Below are 24,391 nucleotides of genomic sequence, written 5' to 3' on the forward strand. Positions count from 1 at the left end.
GCATCACGGACGGTGTAATGGTTAGCATTACTGCCTCACAGCGCTGAGGTCATGGGTTTGATACCCATCATGGCCCTACCTGTGCAGAGTTTGTATATTCTCCCCATACTTGCATGGGTTTCCTCTGGGTACTCCGGTTTCCTCCCACAATCCAAAAATATACTGGTAGGTCAATTGGCTTCCAACAAAAATTAACCCTAGAATGTCTGTGTGTGCGTGTACATGTGGTAGGGAATATAGATTGTAAGCTCCACTGGGGCAGGAACTGATGGGAATGTTCAACTATACTCTGTAAAGCGCTGCGGAATATGTGTGCGCTACATAAGAAACTGCTAATAAATAAATACTGTACATGTTAAGCATAGGAACTTAAATTGCAGGAACTGCATTATCCACTATTACCACCAGGTGGCAGTGCTCCACCTTTCAAACCCCTATATTTATTTTGCCATGTACTCTGTAGATGACATTAGGGCATGATTTCTGAATACATATGACCATTCTATGTATAATTTGTAGTAATGAAGAACGTGGCATCTGACATAATGTGAGAACAATACACATCAGTCTTTGCTGCATGGATGGTTCTATTCTGCCAAACATATTACATTTACATCATTTGTTGCATCGTATAGCATGGCAACTTAACGTACAGGCACATTGGGCTCCTGCCAAGGGACCCACAATTCTTTTCATGGTTTCCACAAACAGAGCTGCCAGGCAGCATTTTCTACCTACCTGGCAGGGTGCAGCCAGACAGTGAATGGCTGTAAATATGCTGATTGGTGGGTACCTGGAGCTATCCACCAATCAAGGTGCTGCATATTCTGCCTGCATCCCAGGATGCAGCCAGACAGTGAATGGCTGTAAGTATGCTGATTGGTGGGTACCTAGAACTATCCACCAATCAGGGTGCAGCATTTCTACCTGCCTCCCAGGGTGCAGCCAGACAGGGAATGGCTGTAAGTATGCTGATTGGTGGGTGGCTGGAGCTATCAAACAATTAGGGTGCAGTATTCAGTACCTGCCTTCCAGCCTGCAGAGACAGGGAATGGCTGTAAGTATGCTGATTGGTGGGTGACTGGACCAATCATAATGCTGACAGACATTTACCGTATGGAAGCATGTTATAACTTTCTTTCATTGGTTCCAGTGAATGGGCGTGCAGGGGTCTCGGTGCATTGCTTTGCCCAGGGCTGACTACACTAAGACCTGCCTAACAGCAAAATACTGCTCTATAAATATGATATAACAACCGTTCCGGGGGCCAGATGAATAGTTCCTGTACCTTGATCCGCAACTTTTTCAATGTTCACCTTCCGCTCATTCGCCATGAAGCCGATAACAGAAAATATGACGAAACCGGCGAAGATGCTTGTGGCGCTGTTTGTGCAGGTTACAATTAGTGTGTCCCTGCGGGTGAGACAGAAATAAGTATATGGTGGATCAGCACAGCGTGAGGCCATTCATAAATCTTCAAATTAGATGGTTTGATACAAATATTTAATAATTGACATTATAGTGAGGAACATTTATAGCAAACGGGAAAATAAAAAACATTTTATGTTATTACACCAACACAATAGTGGCCCTTGCACCAGATTATGCCACACACAGAAATGCCCCTTACATCTCATAATGCTCCACACAATGTCCCTCCCATAGGAATCGGTACATCTGTCAGAATGAACTTAGGTCTACAGTCATTAGGTCGACTGGCTGGAAGGTCGACCTGATTTAAGGTCGACATGGGCCAAGGTCGACATGACTTAAGGTCGAATTTGCATAAAGGTCGACATGAGGAAGGTCGACTGGTCATAATGTCGACATGTGTTTTTCACTGTTTTTTATCCAAATGTCGACACAGTCGACATGGACACAGTTGGCAATGAGAATCGGACCCTCGCATCGCTCGCTATGCATCGGGCACGGTGGCTCGCTTCGCTCGCCACAGCTTTAATAACCTCCTCCACGCCCTAGTGGATGGTAGGGCATGAAATACCGCATGTCGGCTCAAAAAACAGTGAAAAACCCCATGTCGACCTTATGACCAGTCGACCTTCCTCATGTCGACCTTTATGCAAATTCGACCTTAAGTCATGTCGACCTTGGCCCATGTCGACCTTAAGTCAGGTCGACCTTCCTGCCAGTCGACCTAGTGGGGTCGACCTAATGACTGTAGACATAAGTTCATTCTAATAGATGACCGCTTCCCCTCCATAATGGCCACCACCTCTAGCATCCTTCACAAGTGTCTCCTCAGAGGAAGCCACCATTTTGGGAGGGAAATTTTCAAAAGTATTCCATGCAGACCACCAGATTGCATGGAATACTGTCTACTTCAGACAGTGGCCATAGTCGCCTAGAAATGGCCCTAAACTGGCCCTAAACTGGCCCAATTAGCATGGATCGCTGACATTTACAAACAGCGTATTGGAAAAGGCACTAGGAATCGTATGTCCTGAATACATTCTGCACCCATTAAAAATGTTCCTCCCAAAATGGCCTCCTCTGAGGTGGCAACCATTTTGGGAAGGACAGTTTCATAGGGGACAGGTGGGTGCAATGGGACCGCAGACTAGTATCTGAAGGTCCAGGCAGTAGTGCAGCAATAGCCCCATGTAGAACCCATGGTGGCTTGTGGGTGCTGGGGATCTGACACTGCCTGGACCTGCAGATCCTTGTCGTGACCTGGTCATGGTTGGTGGACCCATATTGTTGGCAAAAATGATGTAAATCACCTCAAATTTATATGGCAGATGCTATGTTTTATCCTCTAGCAGTAGCTAATTAAATAAGAAGTAGATATGATTGGTTCCTATGGGCAAAATACCATCTTCAATAGAACTCCCATCTTAAATTTACCCCAACAAGCCACCAGGGCCGGTGCGAGGCACCGGAGCGCCCCAGGCGAGTCGGGGTGGGGGCGCCCCGGTGCGGGGGGGGGGGGGTAGTGGTGGTGGTGGTACCTGTGTAAAAAACCTTTGGCGCCGGCATCCCTGCAGTGCTGGAGCGGGCAGGGGTGTCTGCACCGCGGGGGTACCTGCGGCGCTGTCATTGTGTATAAAGCTGGCGGCGGCCGGCGGGGTACCTGCAGTGAATAGAAAATAACTAGTGCTATGCACGCGGCGGCGCGGGAAGCGCTAGTTATTTTCTATTCATTGCAGGGACCCCGCCGGCCGCCGCCAGCTTTATACACAATGACAGCGCCGCAGGTACCCCCGCGGCACGGACACCCCTGCTCGCTCCAGCACTGCAGGGACACTGGCGCCGAAGGTTTTTTACACAGTTCGCTAACCCTCCATCATCATGCTGGGGGTGAGGGGCGAACTGCCGCCCTCCAGGTGCCGGCGCCTTAGGCAAATGCCTAGAGCTGCCTAGTGTGGCGCCGGCCCTGCAAGCCACAATGGAGGCCCCCAGCTGCTCCAAAGCTGATGTCGCACTGCACTGCAAACTCGCCAAACATCAATGTCAGAGTGTATTATATAACCCAGTATATACAGTATGACGGGAAGAAAAATAACCTGAAAATAAATCGATATAGTTTTCTATAGGGAAAAGTAGCCCTTGAAGTACGTACCTATAGAGGTTATTGTGGAACTTGTTGTATGAGGACAGGGTAATCAGCCCGCCCCAGGCCGCTGACAGGGAGAAAAATATCTGCGTGGCTGCGTCTTTCCAAACCTGAGTAATGACAGAAAGTCCAATGTAACGCCACATTAACTTCCCCCGATCTCATTACTAATGACCAACGCAATGATTACACCAAATCAGCCAGAAAGACCTAAACTGGACTACAAATAAAATAAAATCGCACGTCTAAGGTTACCAACTGCAATGTCACGGTAACATAGACACTAGCTGCTAATATAAATGTGTTTAATTACATTTTAGAAAGATATTCAATTGTCCCATTAATATGAGATATATTACCCAATTTATTTATTTTAGAGATTTTATATTTATTTTATAATTCATGATAAATTTTGCTGGTGTGTACTCAGTAATCAGACAGCGCCATCTTGTGTTCTCCAAGGGTCCCAACTGGTGAGAGAGCGGAAGTAGAGTATTACCCCTGTAACTGGTTATCAGCTACCCCCTACCAGGACACATTAGGGGTGTCTGCTCTGCACCAGGGGTGGTAGAAACGAGCAAATCCAGGCCGTTTGTCCATATTGGGACTCCAGCTGCTGAACTTGTACTTTATTTGTTGGAGAACAGCCTTTAGGTCCAGCATGAAGATGTTGTATTTTCATCCATTACAATATCATTATACTATACCTGACCATTGATGTGTCCTTAATGTAGACGTCTCCACAAAGATGGCGGACCTGCTTTTAGCCTTCACAAAAGACTGCTCAGCCCTACCACCTAAATCATGAGTACAATTTGGGCATTGTTCCATAAAGGACTAACCGGTCCTGCCTGACCTCATAGCAATAGGAAGAGGTATATAAACCTCCGGCCTACGTTAAGGCTTATCCTTGGGGAAGGCAAGGCTATTGAGCTATTGTGAGTAACTGTGACCCTACCAATAATCTGAGTGCGAGACAGGAATCTATGCCAGTGCTGATGTCACTGACCCTGTACACACCGGGACATACCTGCATGTTCTCTGACACTCCCAGAATGCACTTTAAATAACAGAAATGTCTATGGCGCTATGGGTGAGTGCTGTATGTGTTATATACCAGCAGCCTCTATGGTAGAGGGATGCTGCCCTCTATTTAGCGGACCAAAAATGGAACAATACCACTGGGCGCTAGGTATATAGTAATGTATCCAATAAAATTACAAACCAAACTTTAATAAAACACATACCAATTACACAAAGCATACATTATTAAAATACTGCTAATGTACCAAGTACAATAAAAAACTTGGATGGACAATATAAATGGTGAATATAAATAACTCGGATGGACAATAAAAAACTCGGATCTAACTCCAGGGTCCTCACCATTTATATTGTCCATCCAAGGTTTTTTATTGTACTTGATACATTAGCAGTATTTTAATCATGTATGTTTTGTGTAATTGGTATGTGTTTTATTAAAATTTTGGTCTGTAATTTTATTGGATTCATTACTTAAATACCTAGCGCCCAGTGATATTGTTCCATTTTTACTCCCAGAAAGCAGCCAGTTACCACTATAAAATGCCGGTTCCCTATCAATTGACTTGCGAACAGTCAGCGATCAAAAAAAGACGCTGCATTTTATCGCAGGCCAGCCTCGCACATGCTTACTAGGGGCTGAATGCATGCACAGTCTATCAATTATCGCCCAGCCCAGGGCCGGTGCAAGGCACCGGAGCGCCCCAGGCGAGTCGGGGTGGGGGCGCCCTGGTGCCGGGGGGTGGGGGCGGGGGGTACCTGTTGCGCCGTCTGGGGAGCGGGCAGGGGGGTCCATGCTGGCATCTGACAGGAGCCTGCAGTGGTGTCCTTGCCGCGCGGGTACCTACGGCGCTGTGTATAAAGCTGGCGGCGGTGGGGGGTCCCTGCAGTGAATAAGAAATAACTAGCGCTATCCGCCGGGCTATGCGGCGGCGCGGGAAGCGCTGCCGGGTTTGAAAACACTGGCCGTACGCTTCCTGCGCTGCCGCATAGCGCTCGTTATTTCTTATTCACTGCAGGGACCCCCCCCCCCCCGCCACCGCCAGGTACCCGCACAGCAAGGACACCACTGCAGGCTGTCAGACGCCAGCATGGACCCCCCTGCCCGCTCCCCAGACGGCGCAGAAGGTACCCCATTTGCACGGGGGGGGGCGAGGGGCGAACTGCCGCCCTCCAGTGGCCGGCGCCCTAGGAAAATGGCTAGACCTGCCTAGTGGTGGCGCCGGCCCTGGCCCAGCCTGATTAATCGCAGCTCTGCAATCAGGTCTGAATAACCACCATAATGTGTAAATTCTCCGAAGGCAATCATATAGTAGATTATCACAATGGGGAAATGTCTATGGTACATAAGCATAAAGTAATTAGCACGGTGTAAGATCAGATGCGATGAAGGTGCCCTTTCCTGTTGTGTGTAATTAGCTCTTACATCACCCAGCAATGTACGTTTTTCTAGAAAACGTGCTGGTTTGTTTGTCACTGACACGTCGGGCACCTGAGTGAGTACTAAACGCAGAGCGATCGATTAGGCAATTTAAAACTAGATTACTTGGGCACTCTGGAATCACTCAGCGGGGAATTCAGACCTGCTGGGCTCCCGGAATTGAGCCACTTTTATCCCAACGACATCTCCCCGCTTATTACACTTACTGAGAACCAATCACATCTTAAGGAGACAGGGAACATTATTATTTAGTTTTTTTTTCTCTTCTTTCGTGCTGGATGATTTCCATTTAGTGGGTTGTGTTTTGTTAACCCTTTCAGTTGCAAGGGAATTTGTCAAAATAGGTGTGAAAATTGACAGGCAAGCCTTTTATTAATTCCTTGAGTGACAACGTTGCTGTAAAAGATCCTCAAAATATCCGCTAAGAATGCCAGCTCACAGCGAATGTATTTGTATTTATTTATAGTAAAAGAACAGTCGGTGTGGGTGACGCTGGCATTTTAGCAGGTATTTTGAGGATCGTTTATAGCAATGTTGGCACTCAAAGAGATATTGGATCAGATATTTGCATACATGACTGTGCCTGTAGCAGGACATAAACCCCCAGTTTAGGTCAATGTAGTCACATTATGAGGTCCTATAACTGTACCATGAATGTTTGCTGTTATCTGTGGACCCATTCATATATTTTAATAGGTATAGAAATGTCACTATCTGTACTCATTAATATTACTTGTTTAAATAGAGAAAATACTGTAAGTGATGTGCATTTATATGCAGGGTAAATACTGGTTGCTTTTGCATGTAGCCCACACATGCTGAGCAGCATTATTCTTACATTATAATTTAGATCTGTGTTTGGACGTCCTCCTCCCAAAACCAACTCTCTGCCCATTTTAACTCTGCACCCCCTGTAGGTACACATTGCCCCTTTGTATACTTAGCTCCTGAATCAGACCACGCCTCTCCCATAGGCTGCTGGTATTTCATTGGATTCAGCTGTTGGTCCAGGTCCACTCTGGTCCTATGGGAGCCTTGCACAACAGTCAGACATAGTTCGTGGGTGGTGCTACTTGTTGTATGCACCCAATGGCTCCGACTACTTAGCCTAGCGATGACACTATTAAATACTACTGAAATCTAACAAGCATCGAAACTGATGGTAAAAAGTTGAGATAGATAGATAATTTGGTGACCCTTTTTCCATTAACAGGTTATAATTCCGTACTTGGTAAAGCAAACCTCATGGTTATATCATATACCAGTAAGCATATGCCTTAAACATCTAGACTGTACCAGCTCTCCTAGTGCTGAAATGCTAGTTATATAGCCGGTTCCCTGACTGGTGATGGAGAGGAGCTGTCCTAGTGCTGAAATGCTGGTTATATAGCCGGTTCCCTGACTGATGATGGAGAGGAGCTGTCCTAGTGCTGACCTGCTGGTTATATAGCCGTTTTCCTGACTGATGATGGAGAGGAGCTGTCCTAGTGCTGACCTGCTGGTTATATAGCCGGTTCCCTGACTGGTGATGGAGAGGAGCTGTCCTAGTGCTGAAATGCTGGTGAGATAGCTGGTTCCATGACTGATGATGGAGAGGAGCTGTCCTAGTGCTGAAATGCTGGTTAGATAGCTGGTTCCATGACTGGTGATGGAGAGGAGCTGTCCTAGTGCTGACCTGCTAGTGAGATAGCTGGTTTCATGACTGATGATGGAGAGGAGCTGTCCTAGTGCTGACCTGCTAGTGAGATAGCTGGTTCCATGACTGATGATAGAGAGGAGCTGTCCTAGTGCTGACATGCTGGTGAGATAGCTGGTTTCATGACTGATGATAGAGAGGAGCTGTCCTAGTGCTGAAATGCTGGTGAGATAGCTGGTTTCATGACTGATGATGGAGAGGAGCTGTCCTAGTGCTGACCTGCTAGTGAGATAGCTGGTTCCATGACTGATGATAGAGAGGAGCTGTCCTAGTGCTGACATGCTGGTGAGATAGCTGGTTTCATGACTGATGATAGAGAGGAGCTGTCCTAGTGCTGAAATGCTGGTGAGATAGCTGGTTCCATGACTGGTGATGGAGAGGAGCTGTCCTAGTGCTGAAATGCTGGTGAGATAGCCGGGTCCCTGACTGGTGATGGAGAGGAGCTGTCCTAGTGCTGAAATGCTGGTTAGATAGCTGGTTCCATGACTGGTGATGGAGAGGAGCTGTCCTAGTGCTGACCTGCTAGTGAGATAGCTGGTTCCATGACTGATGAGGGAAAGGAGCTCTCCTAGTGCTGACCTGCTAGTGAGATAGCTGGTTCCATGTCTGGTGGTGGAAAGGGGCTGTCCTAGTGCTAAAATGCTGGTTATACAGCTGGTTCCCTGACTGGTGATGGAGAGGAGCTGTCCTAGTGCTGAAATGCTAGTGAGATAGCTGGTTTCATGACTGATGATGGAGAGGAGCTGTCCTAGTGCTGACCTGCTAGTGAGATAGCTGGTTCCATGACTGATGATAGAGAGGAGCTGTCCTAGTGCTGACATGCTGGTGAGATAGCTGGTTTCATGACTGATGATGGAAAGGAGCTCTCCTAGTGCTGACCTGCTAGTGAGATAGCTGGTTCCATGTCTGGTGGTGGAAAGGGGCTGTCCTAGTGCTAAAATGCTGGTTATACAGCTTGTTCCCTGACTGGTGATGGAGAGGAGCTGTCCTAGTGCTGAAATGCTGGTTAGGTAGCTGGTTCCATGACTGATGATGGACAGGAGCTGTCCTAGTGCTGAAATGCTGGTTATACAACCGGTTCCCTGACTGGTGATGGAGAGTGTTAGCAGACTAGCTGTAGGATGTCTAGTAGTAACAACTCTGAGGAACTAATTAATTGCATAGGGACATTATGGGGGTTATAATTTTTACATTCATTTTGAATGTTTTTATTTAGGTTATTACAGGTATTGATCATATATAGAATCTATTTCAGTCTAGAATACAATCTTACACCATGCAGGATTAGTCCCATTGCTTAGTGTCTCCTTACTGGTTTAGTAGAAGGATAGGGAATTTTGTAGACTATATCTACTTCTCAGGTCATATCCAAAAGGTTTTACGTGAGCCAGCCCCTGAGCAGCCTTCAAGGTTACTCAAACTTGGGTCAAGGAACATCTAAAACATGCACTTGCAAACAGCAGCTAGTGATCCTTGAAACATGAGGATATGTTTTGTTCCAGAACCTCCTTGGCTGACACAATACGATATCTCACAATCAGGATTGGTACAAACTTCACCCAAGTGTCTAATGACTTCTGTAGTGTTGGTTTGCATTGTATTCATTGCTCTCTGACCTTACTCTATTCTCACCATAGCATCTTTCAGCTTCTCCCATTTTGGGGTGATGAAGTACCAGATTCCAGCTCCCGCCCCTGGCAATGTTATCCCTCGGATGAGGAGAATGACAAGGACCACATAAGGAAAAGTGGCTGTAAAATAGACAACCTAGATAATAAAACAAAATAAGGTTAATTCACTTTGGAAAGCATGGCAAAGGAGAGAGAGAAAGAGGGTGGTGGAAACAAGAGCACTGAGGCCACCATGACAGGGAACAGACTGGACAGATCCCGGAGAGATTACACAGATCCTAGAGAGACACGACACTAGCACGCTCCCTCCAAGTGTATCACATGGCTCCCCCTAACCGGCAATATACAGTAGGACACCCTGGGAAGATCAGAGTTTCTAAATGTAACATTATAATTAGTATATTGTGCACATTGTATTATGTGCATCCTTTTGGTTGGAATAATTTTATACTTTTTGTGGTCTACCCCGCCAGTGTCCACCTATTTATTCATTACTGATTTACAGGAAAGATAAGTGACCCGAATAAATTCCTGAAAGATTAGTATTTCATAAAGTGTATAAATAATATAGTAACAGAAATATGTTCTGCTCATTGCAGAGTGGACCAGAACTAATTGTTCTGTATCAGAATGTGTCATGAATTCAGAATCAAAAGCTTTTCTGTAAATTGTTCCCCTCTTTCGTTGCTCTTTGGATGATAATTAATTACCTCCAATCAATGATTGGGGTAATTGTATCAACGCAGGGCTACGGTACGTGTCGCAGCTTACTAAGATTTTGTTTTGTCTGCCTCTAGCAGCCAAAGCAACATCCATAAAAACAGCCCTGTTTTTGTCCAAAAACTTGTTCCGCGCTGCAGTGTATTTAGGTAATATCTGACATTATTATTGTTTGTAATAAGGAATCCACGGATTCGGCATGAAAAGCCGGCGGTCGGGATCCCGGCGTTCAAAATCCCGACGCCGGAATCCCGAACGCCGAAATCCTGACAAGGGGGGGACGTGGATCGCCCCCCCTTGCGGGCTCGCTGCGCTCGCCACGCAGCGGGCCCGGTGCCTCGCTACGCTCGGCACACTAATTTATTCTCCCTCCGAGGGTGTCGTGGACACCCACGGGGGGAGAAAGTGTCGGGATTTCGGCGGTCGGGATCCGGCGTCGGGATTTTGGATGCCGGGATCCCGCCCGCCGGGATTTAAACTGCATCCCGAATCCACAAATATCTGCCAGTAGCCGCAACGTATTTCTGTTACATCACCATGACAAAGGCTGCGTATAAAAGGGAAGGTGTTGGGCAGATTGTGTGAGTATATATTGGGGCACAGTACGTCTGAGCGCTGAATACAGTGGGAGGGATACGGGCTGTACGTACAATCTGTGTGAGCACCTGGAATAGAAGAGACATTACAACAATCACAGAGATTCACAGCAACTATGTGCACAAAGCAGAGTAACACAGGAGGAGGCACAGTGCTACAGCACAGGACATGGAAAGAGACATCAATAAGACAGAAACGTCTGTACTACCTGGCTAGGAAACATAGATGGATGTGGATCAGGACTGCTGCCCCCTACTGGCCTATCTGTGTAATTGGGCCAATGCTCTGCTGCTGGCTGCATCATACCTTCCAAGTCTGACTCCTGGGATTCTGGGAATACTCATTTTGCATTCATCAAATTGTCTTTTAATGCTGGGCAGATTTCCCACTCTTATATACCCCAGTAGTATGATTCGATGCAGAAAGCTTCTAAAGATGAAAAGGGGGAGGTTGCCCATAGCAACAGATCAAATTATGTCTATCATTTCTCTATTGCATCCTAAAAAATGGTAGACAGATTGGTTGCTATGAGCAACATCACCGCTGTTCATTTTTAGAAGCTTTAGCAAATTGACCACTTAGTGTCAACATTAACCCCTTGGGAGGTATGCCTGGGAATCTTTCGGGCTACACCGCTTTGCGATTCTCTGGGGACCACAGCGCTGATCACTGCAGGTCGGGAATTAGCATATGCATTATACACTTAAGCCCACCCCTGATCTCCTATTGGCCGGGAGGCTCAGCTGTATAATGCATTATGCATGGCCGGGGATACCTGTTGATGATTCCCCTTGTGCCGTCCCCGCCCCCCCATCCTGTATTTCCCCCCACACACCCCCAGTCCCCAGCCCAAATTTAAAAGTTCCCCCTCCCATGGTTGCCATTAGCCCCCTTCTTATCCCAAGAACACCCTTAAATTGCTTCTTAGTGTGGTCTAAGTAGGACCGCACAGTTGACTACTGGTAATCCTTGCAGTCGGGTCATCTGAGAGTTCCCTGGATCTACAGGGAGGTAACACAATCACAACCTATCATCCAGAGGGTAGTGACCCTGAGATAAAAAGTGTGTGTGGGGGGGGTGGGGGGGGGGGGGGCTTTTCATGATCTGAGTTACAGTATGGGAGCTTCTGTAAATAACAATATTGGGACCCCTTAAATATGCCCAGTGCCCATGTTCTACATCTGATATGCGCAGGACAATTCTCTCACAATGCCACCCGGTGGAAGGAAATAGTATTATGGGGAAGTTTATCACTACGCTTTGAGAAATACATTATGGGCCAGATGTACTAAGCTTGAAAAGTGATAAAATTGAGAGCAATAGACCATCAGCCAATTGGCCTCTATGTGAGCACAATAGGAGCTGATTGGTTGGTGGGTTATCACTCTCCCTTTTATCACTTTTTGAAGCTTAGAGCATCTCACCCTATGAGAGGCGATAGTCATGTGTTTCATTACAACTGGCAGCACATGAGAGATTAATTAATAATGTTAAAAGACAATTTGATGTTTGATAGTTTGTTACATTGTATCCCGATGTCCATCTATATGTATGAGGTGAAAAAAAAAATTTCACTAAGAATTAAAGGGCAAATCTCCCCTCAATATAATTATTTAACACCCCAAGAGAAACATTTTTCAAATGAATAATTTTCATAAATACTTGTATTTTGGAAGATTGGGCCTAATTCAGGCCTGATCTCTCCACTGCTAATCTTCGGAGCCCAGGAATTTGCCATTTTATTCTATGTATCTAGGCTACATTGGGGTTGATAGTATTATGGGGTGTTCATACCCACATGGCATTTGGCTATGCCCACTATAGGCCCTTGATCATTGTCAGCTGTAGACCCATGTGGCAGTCACTTCTTACTCTGCTGGGACTGGTTGCTGCTTGGTAGATGTAGCCAGATGTGAAGAGGGACAGCCTGGCTGCAACACTGGCACATTGGTGGCACAGATGCAGCTAAATGTGAAAAAGTTTCGGTTGGGGTGTAAAACACCATCCTTATTGAGGGCTGTCCCCTGGGCATTGTCACTTGGAAGGTTTGGTGCATTGACAGATCCATATGTGAAATCCGAGGACTGTCTACCCTAACATATTTACTTTACAGATATAGTATTCAGTGGATGGGTTACTCACCGGGCACAGCCTAAAACTATGTTGGGATGTAGAACTGGAGATGTACTGCTAATATATACTGTACATGATGTCACTGAGTACTGCTAATATATACTGTACATGATGTCACCTCTATAGCTATTATATACTGTACATGATGTCACCTCTACTGCTAATATATACTGTACATGATGTCACCTCTATAGCTATTATATACTGTACATGATGTCACCTCTATAGCTAATATATACTGTACATGATGTCACTGAGTACTGCTGATATATACTGTACATGATGTCACCTCTATAGCTATTATATACTGTACATGATGTCACCTCTACTGCTAATATATACTGTACATGATGTCACCTCTATAGCTATTATATACTGTACATGATGTCACCTCTACTGCTATTATATACTGTACATGATGTCACTGAGTACTGCTAATATATACTGTACATGATGTCACCTCTATTGCTATTATATACTCTACATGATGTCACCTCTACTGCTATTATATACTGTACATGATGTCACCGAGTACTGCTATTATATACTGTACATGATGTCACAGAGTACTGCTATTATATACTGTACATGATGTCACCGAGTACTGCTATTATATACTGTACATGATGTCACTAAGTACTGCTATTATATACTGTACGTGATGTCACCGAGTACTGCTATTATATACTGTACATGATGTCACGAGTACTTCTATTAGGTACTTATGTAGTATCTGGGCTGCCGATTTTTTGATTGTATGCCTTAAGTTAAGGCATACAATCAGATGCGATGCGATGCGATATCGCATCGCATCGCATCGCATGCGACCATCGGATGCGATGACCCGATTTTTCCATAGGAATCAATGTTAAAATGGACTGAGTCCATTTTAACATGGAATTCAATGGGAAAAAGGGGTCCTTTTCATACCCCTACTATCCAAGTGGGCATGGAGTTGGATATAAACCTGTGGCGAGCGCAGCGAGCCACCAAGCCCGAAGCGTGGCGAGCGAACGGTATTCTGTGTCCCCTCGCGGGGCTCGCTACGCTCGCCACGCTTCGGGCTCGGTGGCTCGCTACGCTCGCCACAGGTTTATATCCAACTCCATGCCCACTTGGATAGTAGGGGTATGAAAAGGACCCCTTTTTCCCATTGAATTCCATGTTAAAATGGACTCAGTCCATTTTAACATTGATTCCTATGGAAAAATCGGGTCATCGCATCGCATCGCATCGCATCCGATGGTCGCATGCGATGCGATGCGATGTACCCGATTTAGAAATCGGCAGCCCAGATACTACATAAGTACCTTCTATTATATACTGTACATGATGTCACCTCTACTGCTATTATATACTGTACATGATGTCACCGAGTACTGCTAATATATACTGTACATGATGTCACCGAGTACTGCTATTATATACTGTACATGATGTCACCGAGTACTGCTATTATATACTGTACATGATGTCACCGAGTACTGCTATTATATACTGTACATGATGTCACTGAGTACTGCTATTATATACTGTACATGATGTCACCTCTACTGCTATTATATACTGTACATGATGTCACCGAGTACTGCTATTATATACTATACATGATGTCACTGAGTACTGCTATTATATACTGTACATGATGTCACTGAGTACAGTCAATTAATGGTTTTTCATCTACCTCGAGTTTTAATCAATGTACAGGGTACGTAAAACCCCATATGACCGTAGTGTGTTGAATGTGTAAGAGCATTGGTTGGGGGATACGAGGACCACCTTCCTTTCAGACTAACCATGCTCTGTAGAGAACATTCCAGTAACTAATAAGACCATCACTCCATAGCATCCAAGGAATGACCTGAAAAATGTGCAAAGTTAAATCTCTGCAGAGTAAGACACCAAAAATATATTATCAATCCCCGGACTCGGACACGTCCCTCCAACAGTCACAGGAAATACAGCAAAACATTCATCACCCTGTACGGCTGGAGCCAAGTATAGCATACCATCATGGGCCCTAGGGCCCTAACCTGGATCCTGCTTACTTCCTCCGCAGAAGACTTTCCAGGTATCGTGTCGTTCTGGGTGTCGTCCCTTTACATATCAATGTCCCAGTGTGGCAATGATTAGCTGTGGGAGTATGAATATTGGCGACCTGAGGTAGCGTGATGGGAAGTTCTTATCGGCGCCCGATATATAGAGCGCTGCCGATCCCCGAGGGAACCAACCAGCGCATATATTACATACATGACCACACGTATCTTTATATGTGCTAGCAGTTCCCCCTGCGCTACATGGTCGGTGCTGCCATGTTACAGGCTGTTTATAAAATGACAATTAGGAGCTAAAGGGTTGGTACTTTATCTTAGTACATAGACCCCTATAGTACATATAGGCCCTTAATCTGGTTCACTCGCAAAGGCAAATTCCTTCTCAAATGGACAAAACCATGTGCACTGCAGGTGGGGCAGATGTAACATGTGCAGAGAGATTTAGATTTGGGTGAGTTATTTTGTTTCTGTGCAGGATAAATACTGATGGCTTTATTTTTACACTGCAATATAGATCTAGCTTTGAAATAAAACCCCACCCAAATCTAATTTTCTCTGCACATGTTACATCTGCCCCACCTGCAGTACACATGGTTTTGTCCATTTGAGAAGGAATTTGCTTTTGCGAGTGAACCAGAATAAGGGCCATATTACATAGACCCCTATAGAAGCAAACATTACATATAGGCCCTGATTCAGGTTGGTAAGCTGAGAACATTGCAACTTTGTGAGCACTTGAGATGCTGCTCGCCACCTGGCCGAGTTACCCCCCCCCCCTCCCCCAGCACGGCTGAATATCCCCCCCCCACATCCCCTCAGGGTCCACCATCGCACATAAAAGTCAGTGAAAACTGATTTTATTTATGAGTGCTACGCTGAAGACAGGGCGGCTCATGTCCGGTGATGTCAGCCACCAGCCCCCGGCAGGAATCGGCCTTCCTGCATATCCATTTGGATGGCCATAAAATGCTGGGCTTTCCCATGGTCCAGTGCTGTCACCGATTCCCGCCTGCCCCCGCAATGAACGGCCCGGCAAGTGTTTAAATTCCCAAAGCCGGGGTCTGCACATGCGCAAATACACGTTCGCATATGCGCAGACTCCCAACATGAATAGGGACCGAAATCGCCCCCATTCTGAGTGATCTTGAATTAGGCCCAATATGTGATGGGCATACATCATTTCCTTACACAGAACATCACTTTTGTGGCTGAAGTGTTTGGCTTTCCCAAAATCCAGGTTCACCCATTCACACTGAGGAACGCGGCGGGCCCTGTGCTGCATCTGTGCCGTGGAGCTGTCATTTCACACTTAGCAAAGGACCAACATAGTAAAATAGTCCTTGTTAGGATCAAACCCATTGCGCGGGGTTACACTGAACTGTTGATTCTTACACTCTTATGGTGGAGTTCTCATTAGATACATTTCAGTCTTCTCCGGTTTGCTCAACTTAGAGGAAGCATTAAATTGTCGTGAATGACAAAACACAATACTTTATATTAAATGTTAATTACGGTAAAATGTGTGGAAATCATTAACAATTCATCTGTGACATTCATCATCCATCGGCCAACCAATGAAACCTTAGGTGGACAAGTGGCAGCCAATCCGCTTCTAGCTGGCATTTTGTGGACTGTACTAGATAAATAATAGCGAGAAGCTGTTTGGTTGCTAGGGGAAACATCTCTACATGCCCTGTTTGGAAGTTTTGCCACATCTTCCCATTAGAATTATTTAATACAATGGAGAAAATTCATTTTGTTCATAAACACAATGGGGCAGATGTACTCAGCTCCTAACTGTCATGTGACAGACTGGGTTTGGAAAGTGACAATTAGGAGTTGATTGGCTGTTGCATTATCACCTTCCACTTTATCACTTCAGCAGGCTTAGTACATCTGATCCAATATAACTTGGCTTGGAAGGCTGAATGGTGACCCCACACCGCAGTATAAATCCTTCTCCTACCTTTCCTGATGTCTTGATCCCTTTGGCGAGAGAGGCATAGACGATGACCCAGGCCAGGAACAAGCACAGAACCAGAGGCCATCGGATCTCCCCGGGAAACTCAACACCAGCCGAAATTTTCAGCATATTGTACCTGAGATGATGGATTACATGTCAAAAATATCTAGTAATTGTATTAGACATAACTAGAAATTTTGTGTGTCCCCTACATACATTAATTACATTTTTTTTTCTTGCTCGTCTGGGGTTACGTGCTCGTTGCCAGGGGTTACGTGCTTGTTGCCATGGAGGTTACTGATCAGAGCACTCCTGGAATCCTCCCTACCGGGTAGCGATATATGCGCTGCCTTCCCCTGACAGATGCCAGAAGTCTAGTAGGACCTCTAGCATCTGTCTCCAAGGAAGGCGGCTGACATTTTTGGAAGGGCGTTTTTGCAGATTTCATGCCATCCGTATGGAATCCGCAGAGACCTAGCACCCCTGCAGCTTCCCCTGACACCACTGAGATGTGTGCAGAGATTGGGACGATCCCCCTGAAAGGTACTGTTAGATACATTCTGCTATGTATTGTACATAAGGAAGGAATTGTGGGCCTGATTCAACTTTGTAAGTAAAGAATGTAACTGGGGAAAACCACTGCCTTCTGGGTGTGGCCAGTGCTGTGTGGGTGTGACCAATGCCTTCTGGGTGTGGCCAGTGCTGTGTGGGTGTAACCAATGCCCTCTGTCTGTGGCCTGTGCTGTGTTGATGTGACCAATGCATTATGGGTGTGGCTAGTGCTGCGTGGGTGTGACCAATGCCTTTTGGGAGTGGTCAGTGCTGTGTGGGTGTGGCCAATGCCTTTTGGGTGTGGCCAGTGCTGTGTGGGTGTGGCCAATGCCTTCTGGGTGTGGCCAGTGCTGTGTGGGTGTGACCAATGCCTTCTGGGTGTGGCCAGTGCTGTGTGGGTGTGGCCAGTGCTGTGTGGGTGTGACCAATGCCTTCTGGGTGTGGCCAGTGCTGTGTGGGTGTGGCCAGTGCTGTGTGGGTGTGACCAGTGCCTTCTAAGTGTGGCCAGTGCTGTGAGGGCATGTACACAAATCTACACAATCAGACCAAAAATTGTGCGGAAATAAGAAAAATAATTGTAATATTCATGATTTATGACCGGCCATATGGCTACCTGGTGCCCGGTCATCATCATTGCCGTCACTTTTCCTAAGTGGAGGCCTGGAGCAGTAGCTCCCTTCACCCATGGTGATTCTGGACCTGGTTATAAGGACATGAGATGCTGCCTATTTCTTACTTGAAGTATTCCTCGCTGCCGCTGACAAAGGTCTTGTTCACATGGCTGGTGTAGTTCACCATCGTCAAGTTTGGATAGGCGCTCATACAGAACGTGCTGTTCATGATCTGGATTTTTGGTTGATCTCCGATAATGCAGGAGTCTGAAAGGTAAATATATGGTGAGACATAGAGTTATAAACCCTCATTACATAACATGTCACTCACAGCATTCATACAGTAATTATTCATCCACAGAATGTCTCCAGTCTCCTGGGTATTATTGTGCCCAATAGAGATTGGGGTTCTGTCAGGACTTCTGCAGCATATAGACATATATTATTGCAGTACCTCCTTCCCAGCAGAGGTGGCGCTGCTTCTTAGACTTCCTTGTCATATGCTACTGCTCCGCAGCAGCACCCCCCCAACAACACCACCACCACCTCCTCTCATCACGAAAACTTCACAAAAAGCTCTTTCATACATTCACATGATGCTAAAATAATAAGAAAGGGACAGATTCTCTAAGCTTCAAAAGTGATAAAATGGAGAGTGATAAACAGCCAGCCAATCAGCTCCTGTCTGACATTTTTCAAACACAATCTGTGACATGGCAGGTAGGAGCTGATTGGCTGGCTGTTTATCACTCTCCATTTTATCACTTTTGAAGCTTAGAGAATCTGGCCCAGAGTGTCAAACACCCTGTTTCAAATAAGCTTAGTAAAAAATAAATGTTAATAACTCTGCCCCTAATAGAGGGAAAAGCATATGAGGGAGGAGGGCCCTGCTCGTGACAGCTTACATTCTAAATGGGAGTCTGATTCAGACCTGATCGCTGGGCTGAAAATCTGCTATGTGCAGCCGTGCACACGGGAAATCCACTCACAGTAGGGTAGAATGAGAGCTGGAAAGTGCTGATAGAACTTAAGCTGTTGTGTTTAGTACATGGGGGGGGGGGTAATCATTTTAAAAATTACTCCAGCTGCGACCAGGATTGTTAATAATGGCGGCACTGGATATAGATATAAAGGGAGATATTTAAAGGCATCCAAATTTGTTTCTTTTGCGATTTGTAGTAAAAAAAACCGGCCAAATTCAGATGTTTTTCAGAAACGAATGGGATGTGAATTGCGCTAAAAATTGCACTTTTTGCACATTCGAAACTTCTGATTTTTCATTTTGCATCCAGATGTTTTCCCATTTAAAAATTTACAAAGTGTTTAAATTTAATGTAATGCGATTTCAGGAAAATCACCACACAAACAGACCAGGTTGTGATGGGCGACTTTGACAGAAGCATGCACAGACCAGTACGATCTGTGCATGGTTCTGTCCCAAAAAATGTGAAAAAGAAAATAAAAATGGTGCGGGGTCCCCCCTCCTAGGCATAACCAGCCCCAGGCTCATTGAGCCGGACCTGGTTCCAAAAATACAGGGGACAAAAAGCATAGGGGTCCCCTGTATTTCTGAAACCAGACCCGGACTCTTGGACCGGCCCTGGTTCCAAAAATACGGGGGACAAAAAAACTGGGGGTCCACCATATTTTGGAACCAGCACCATGCTCCAACAGCCCCCGGTGTCATGCCGGGGGACACTTTTTACGTAAGGTCCCCTGGCCGTACCATGTGCACCGTGGCTGGTCAGCCCTGCATGGGGTACCTGGGGGAGTAGTGACCCCCCCCCCGGTCTTCACCCATCCAGGGCTGATGCCCAGGGCTGTCCCTGGGTGGCAGGGCCGCCGAGAGGGGGGGAAGCGAGTACTAATTACCCGGGCCCGGGGTTGCTGGTCCGACCCCCCTCTTCTCCCTCTGTCCCTCCCAGGCAGCACACACTTACAGCATGGGTGTCTCTCTGACAGTATGAGAGTGTGTGCTGCTGCTGAGGGGGGGGGGGGTTACAATAACTTTCCCCCTCAACTTTTAAAGGGTTCTCTCACTCCTACACATTTTGGGGGCATGGCCTAATTGCGGGAGGTGGGCACGCCTCCCGTGATTAGGCCACGTCCCCAAAATTTCACAGGGCCCAGCATACCATCTCTGGTCGCCGATGAAAAGGAGACATTGAGCGATATATCGCTCCATGTGTACGCACCATTAGAAATATAAAAAAGAAAATACAAAACCAAAGCCTCCCCAGACATTTTGAGGCCAAACATAATTCTGATGTAAAATCCCTTCAATTTTTGGTTCTAGAACATATTAAGGAAGATCCCAGAGGAGGAGATAGGGATAAATATTTCACAATGGGCGGGATTCACTAATAATCTCCGGTGCACATCGCCGGCATTCGCATAGTTAATAATCGATAGCGCAAAAGCGATGCCCGGCGATGTGCACCGGTTCCCCCCCTCCCTGCCGAAACCCTCGCACTGCTGTAAGGGCTCCGTTTCCTCCTCCCTGCACCCGGAAGCTGTGCAGGGAGGAGGAGGTCACTGGTCCGGGCAGCACAGCAGGAGGCTGCCCGGACACAGGTGAGGGAGGGTTTCGCAGATCGGCGGGGGGCGCGCGGGGCAACGGGGGACGCGAAGGGAAGCCCATAGGCTTCCACGGGGTTACGCCAAATAGGAACTGGCATAATCCCCCACAGCGAAGCCCCAGCAATGGGGCTTTGCTGCATATGAAAATGCGGTAAAAACCCCGAAAACTGGGTTTTTATGGAATTTTCAGCTTGCTGAATCTCGCCCAATGAGAGAATCTTTTTTCATCTACTCTTTGGATACATTAGTACCAAAAGGTCTTAATGAGAACATTGAAATTACGGCATTTCTATAGTCTAGTAGGTGTAGCGATATGTGTGGACATGTATGTGCAGGTATATATATATATATATGTCCCTATATATCTGGAACACTTGGGCCTCATGTGGATATCTGTATAGGTGGAATATATATGTATATGTATGTACAAATGTGTATATGTAATTTGTGGGAATCAAGTCTTATGATTGTATTTGTAACTATATATTTTTATCAATATACTCTGAAAATATATTGTAGTATGTTTATACGCCAAATATGCATGTTAATAACAGAATTTATATCTATCTGCAGATACATCTTCATACCTACAATTTATTTTGTTATACTGATAATATACTGATAATGTCATTAATGTAAAGCTGTGACCACCTTTAAGGTGCAATATGCAGGTCCCCTAAATTATGTAAAAAATATAGAGTAAAATTTAACTAAAAGCACTCATATTAATAGTATTAAAAATGGCCGTGCGTTCCTTTTGAAGCAACAAATGGAACACATAGGACTGTTAGAAGATGTTATGCATTCCTTTATAAGCAAGAGATGGAGCGCTCACTGCCATCAAAAGTAGAAGGTGATCACAAAATGGCGGTGCGTTCCACCCTAGTACCAGGTGGATGGCGGTGCGTTCCACCCTAGTACCAGGTGGATGGTGGTGCGTTCCACCCTAGTACCAGGTGGAATGCATACCACCAATCAACATTTGCCGACTTCGGGCAATATGGCCATGCGTTCTACCCATGAATGAGGTGGGCCGCAAACCGGCTATTAAGCCCAATTTTTACCTTTTTAAAGGTCTTATGAACTAAAACATGGGCTATTCATTACTAAGAATAGCGCCCATTTATATTTATATAAGTTTGTTAATTTAAAAAGGTAGCACAATTACATTTATAAGAATCGGAGCACTCAATTTATATTATAATCTTATAACATACTCACAGGAGGATAGGTATCCTCGTAAGAAACACATATTGGATACATATTATGTCACTAAAATAAAAGTATAGATTTATTCCCAAACAGGAAGTGAGGTCATACTCATTCCCCTATTAATAGAGAATAGGCACACTCCACCCTCAGACTTGTGAGCTGCACACCAAGGACAGCACATGTACACTGGAGTTGATAGAGGTAAGCATCCATTCAAAATGTGGTATCTTTTAATGTCCTTTTGCTCCTCAATGGTGATCCCAGTTAGAATTTTTGGAATTATCTGTATTTCATTAGAAATGTATTGAATAATGATGTGTTCATTTGATGAAAAGAATCTAAAAGTAAGTTTATATTGGCCCCATTAGAAATTGGAGATAAAAACCCATTCCACAAATAAGCAAATTCGTTTTTATGTAAATTAATGTGGACTTGAGATATATATATATATATATATATATATATATATATATATACTCACACTGCCGCGGCAGTGAAGGGAGCACTCAGTGGTAATGAAGTAAATCCAACAGGAATCTTTTTGCAAAAAGATTCCTGTTGGATTTAGTTCATCACCACTGAGTGCTCCCTTCGCTGCCGCGGCAGTGTGAGTATATATATTTGGCCGGCACCAGGCCAAATGTATTTGGTGAGCACCAGGACGTTGTTACTTTTGGCTGGGAGGCTGGTATATATGGCTGGTATATATATATATATATATATACTGTACTGTATATGATGTTTGTATTGTTTCACAAAAGCTTATTTGCTATTTTGATTTATGGTTTCTATAGATCCTCCATCGAGAGGGTACTATTCCTCACATTACCAAAACTGTCTACTTATTACGATGCTTATTTATGAAGGTATGTACAGTACATCTAGTTCATCATTATTATTATTAATTAACGAATAAAAGGGCAGTATCACTAAAATCCCAGATATATGTTCTTCCAGGCCTGTAATATCAGGAGAACTATTAATATTTAATTGCTGTAAAAGGAAGCTAAAACACTCCACCCCGGAAGGGATCAGAACAAGTCGGGTGCCATCGACTAGGAGGTTATGTTCCTTACAATAATTATATGAAAACTTTTCAAAATGATTTATATAAAAAACTTTTCACATCTACTAGTATATATATGGCTCTTATTTGGATAATAATTCCTCTCTTAGGACTAAGTCAACCTTAAGTCTAGAAAACTTCAAAATAAGAAGAATTATAGTCGTCTACTTATTTCAAAATCAGTTAAAAGGTATGTACCCTAATTCAACTAATTAAAGTTTTGAATAACAAGGATTTAATCTATAAGAATAATAAACCTTGTTCCTTCCAATCTGTATAATATAAAAATTGGTTACAAATATCGAAGAAAGAATAATTAATAATTCTATACATATGCATAAAGAAATCACCCAGAGATTTCATCATAATGATAGAATTATAAGGTTCCCCTTTTTTTCCCTACTTCCGTCAAGTCAGTCTTCTGTTTTTACTTTTTTCTTATTCTATTTCGTATAACTCTGTATGATTATTAATATTTTTATGATGGCACTCATTGTTGTATTCTACAGTCGTGGATCAATTGTTTTCCGCTGATGAAGTTTCTTGATGAAACGAAACGCGTTGGGTAACTGCTACAAATTGTGATTGAGAAACAACTGTCAAACATCGTGAATCACTCCAGCCACAAGGAGACGTGTAAAAGAATTGTCAAAAAGAACTTTTATTTGGACTTTTATTAAATCATTTTTATAAACTAACAAATGTATCTCTGTATATAAGTATAATAATCATATACATTGGGCACTAAGAAAACACTATTGGTTGGTTGAAAGTTAAAAACAGTGTTAAAACAGCAATGCAAATACAACATATGAATAGACATTACACGCACCAACAATTAAAATATAAGGGCGCCCACCTGTCTGACGCCGCCATTCTGACGGAACTCCACACGCTGGATTCCACTGTCGCTGACAGTCTGCCTGAGCCGGCGGCACCGGGCTACATTACAGCATCTATATATATTATTCCGGGGGCTGATAATAAAAGATAAGCCAAGAGAGCACACTCCAATAGTCAGCAAAGTAATTTTAATTATACATAAGTGTGACATTTAGTCAACGTTTCGGACTGCGTAAAGTCCTTTGTCAAGACGACATCCAAACAACATGACAACTCAGCAGCAGTGCAGGGAGCAGTGCTGCTGAGTTGTCATTATGTTTGGATGTCGTCTTGACAAAGGACTTTACGAAGTCCGAAATGTTGACTTATGTATAATTAAAATTACTTTGCTGACTATTGGAGTGTGCTCTCTTGGCTTATCTTTTATTATCAGCCCCCAGAATTGTAAATGGTACACGATGGTACCTTAAATGAAGCACCCCACTGTTGACTATTGTCCTAATTGGGAGTGCGGACTTTTCTGCTCAATATATATATATATATATATATATATATATATGACTTAGTAATGGCAATAACACTAGAAGACATGCCTTATATTATATTACTGTAGATGGCTACCAGCAAAAAAACGCGACAATAATATAGTCCAGCGTTGCACTTACCCAGCATAGCAC

General features: G+C 44.6%; 1 protein-coding gene across 1 annotated transcript in view; it reads right to left on the reverse strand.

The window, feature by feature from the left end:
- Positions 1–24,391, reverse strand: part of SLC6A5 (solute carrier family 6 member 5) — a 92,096-nt gene that overhangs the window by 41,073 nt on the left and 26,632 nt on the right. Inside the window, exons 6-10 of the mRNA XM_083164045.1 lie at positions 18,139–18,280; positions 16,854–16,986; positions 9,385–9,519; positions 3,581–3,684; positions 1,289–1,413 (exon numbers count right to left, since the gene is read on the reverse strand). Coding sequence (XP_083020171.1) covers positions 1,289–1,413; positions 3,581–3,684; positions 9,385–9,519; positions 16,854–16,986; positions 18,139–18,280 — 639 coding nt within the window. The remainder of the gene's footprint in view (positions 1–1,288; positions 1,414–3,580; positions 3,685–9,384; positions 9,520–16,853; positions 16,987–18,138; positions 18,281–24,391) is intronic.

Source organism: Crinia signifera, chromosome 11, assembly GCF_055691185.1.
Source record: "Crinia signifera chromosome 11, ASM5569118v1, whole genome shotgun sequence".
Taxonomy (NCBI): Eukaryota; Metazoa; Chordata; class Amphibia; order Anura; family Myobatrachidae; genus Crinia; species Crinia signifera.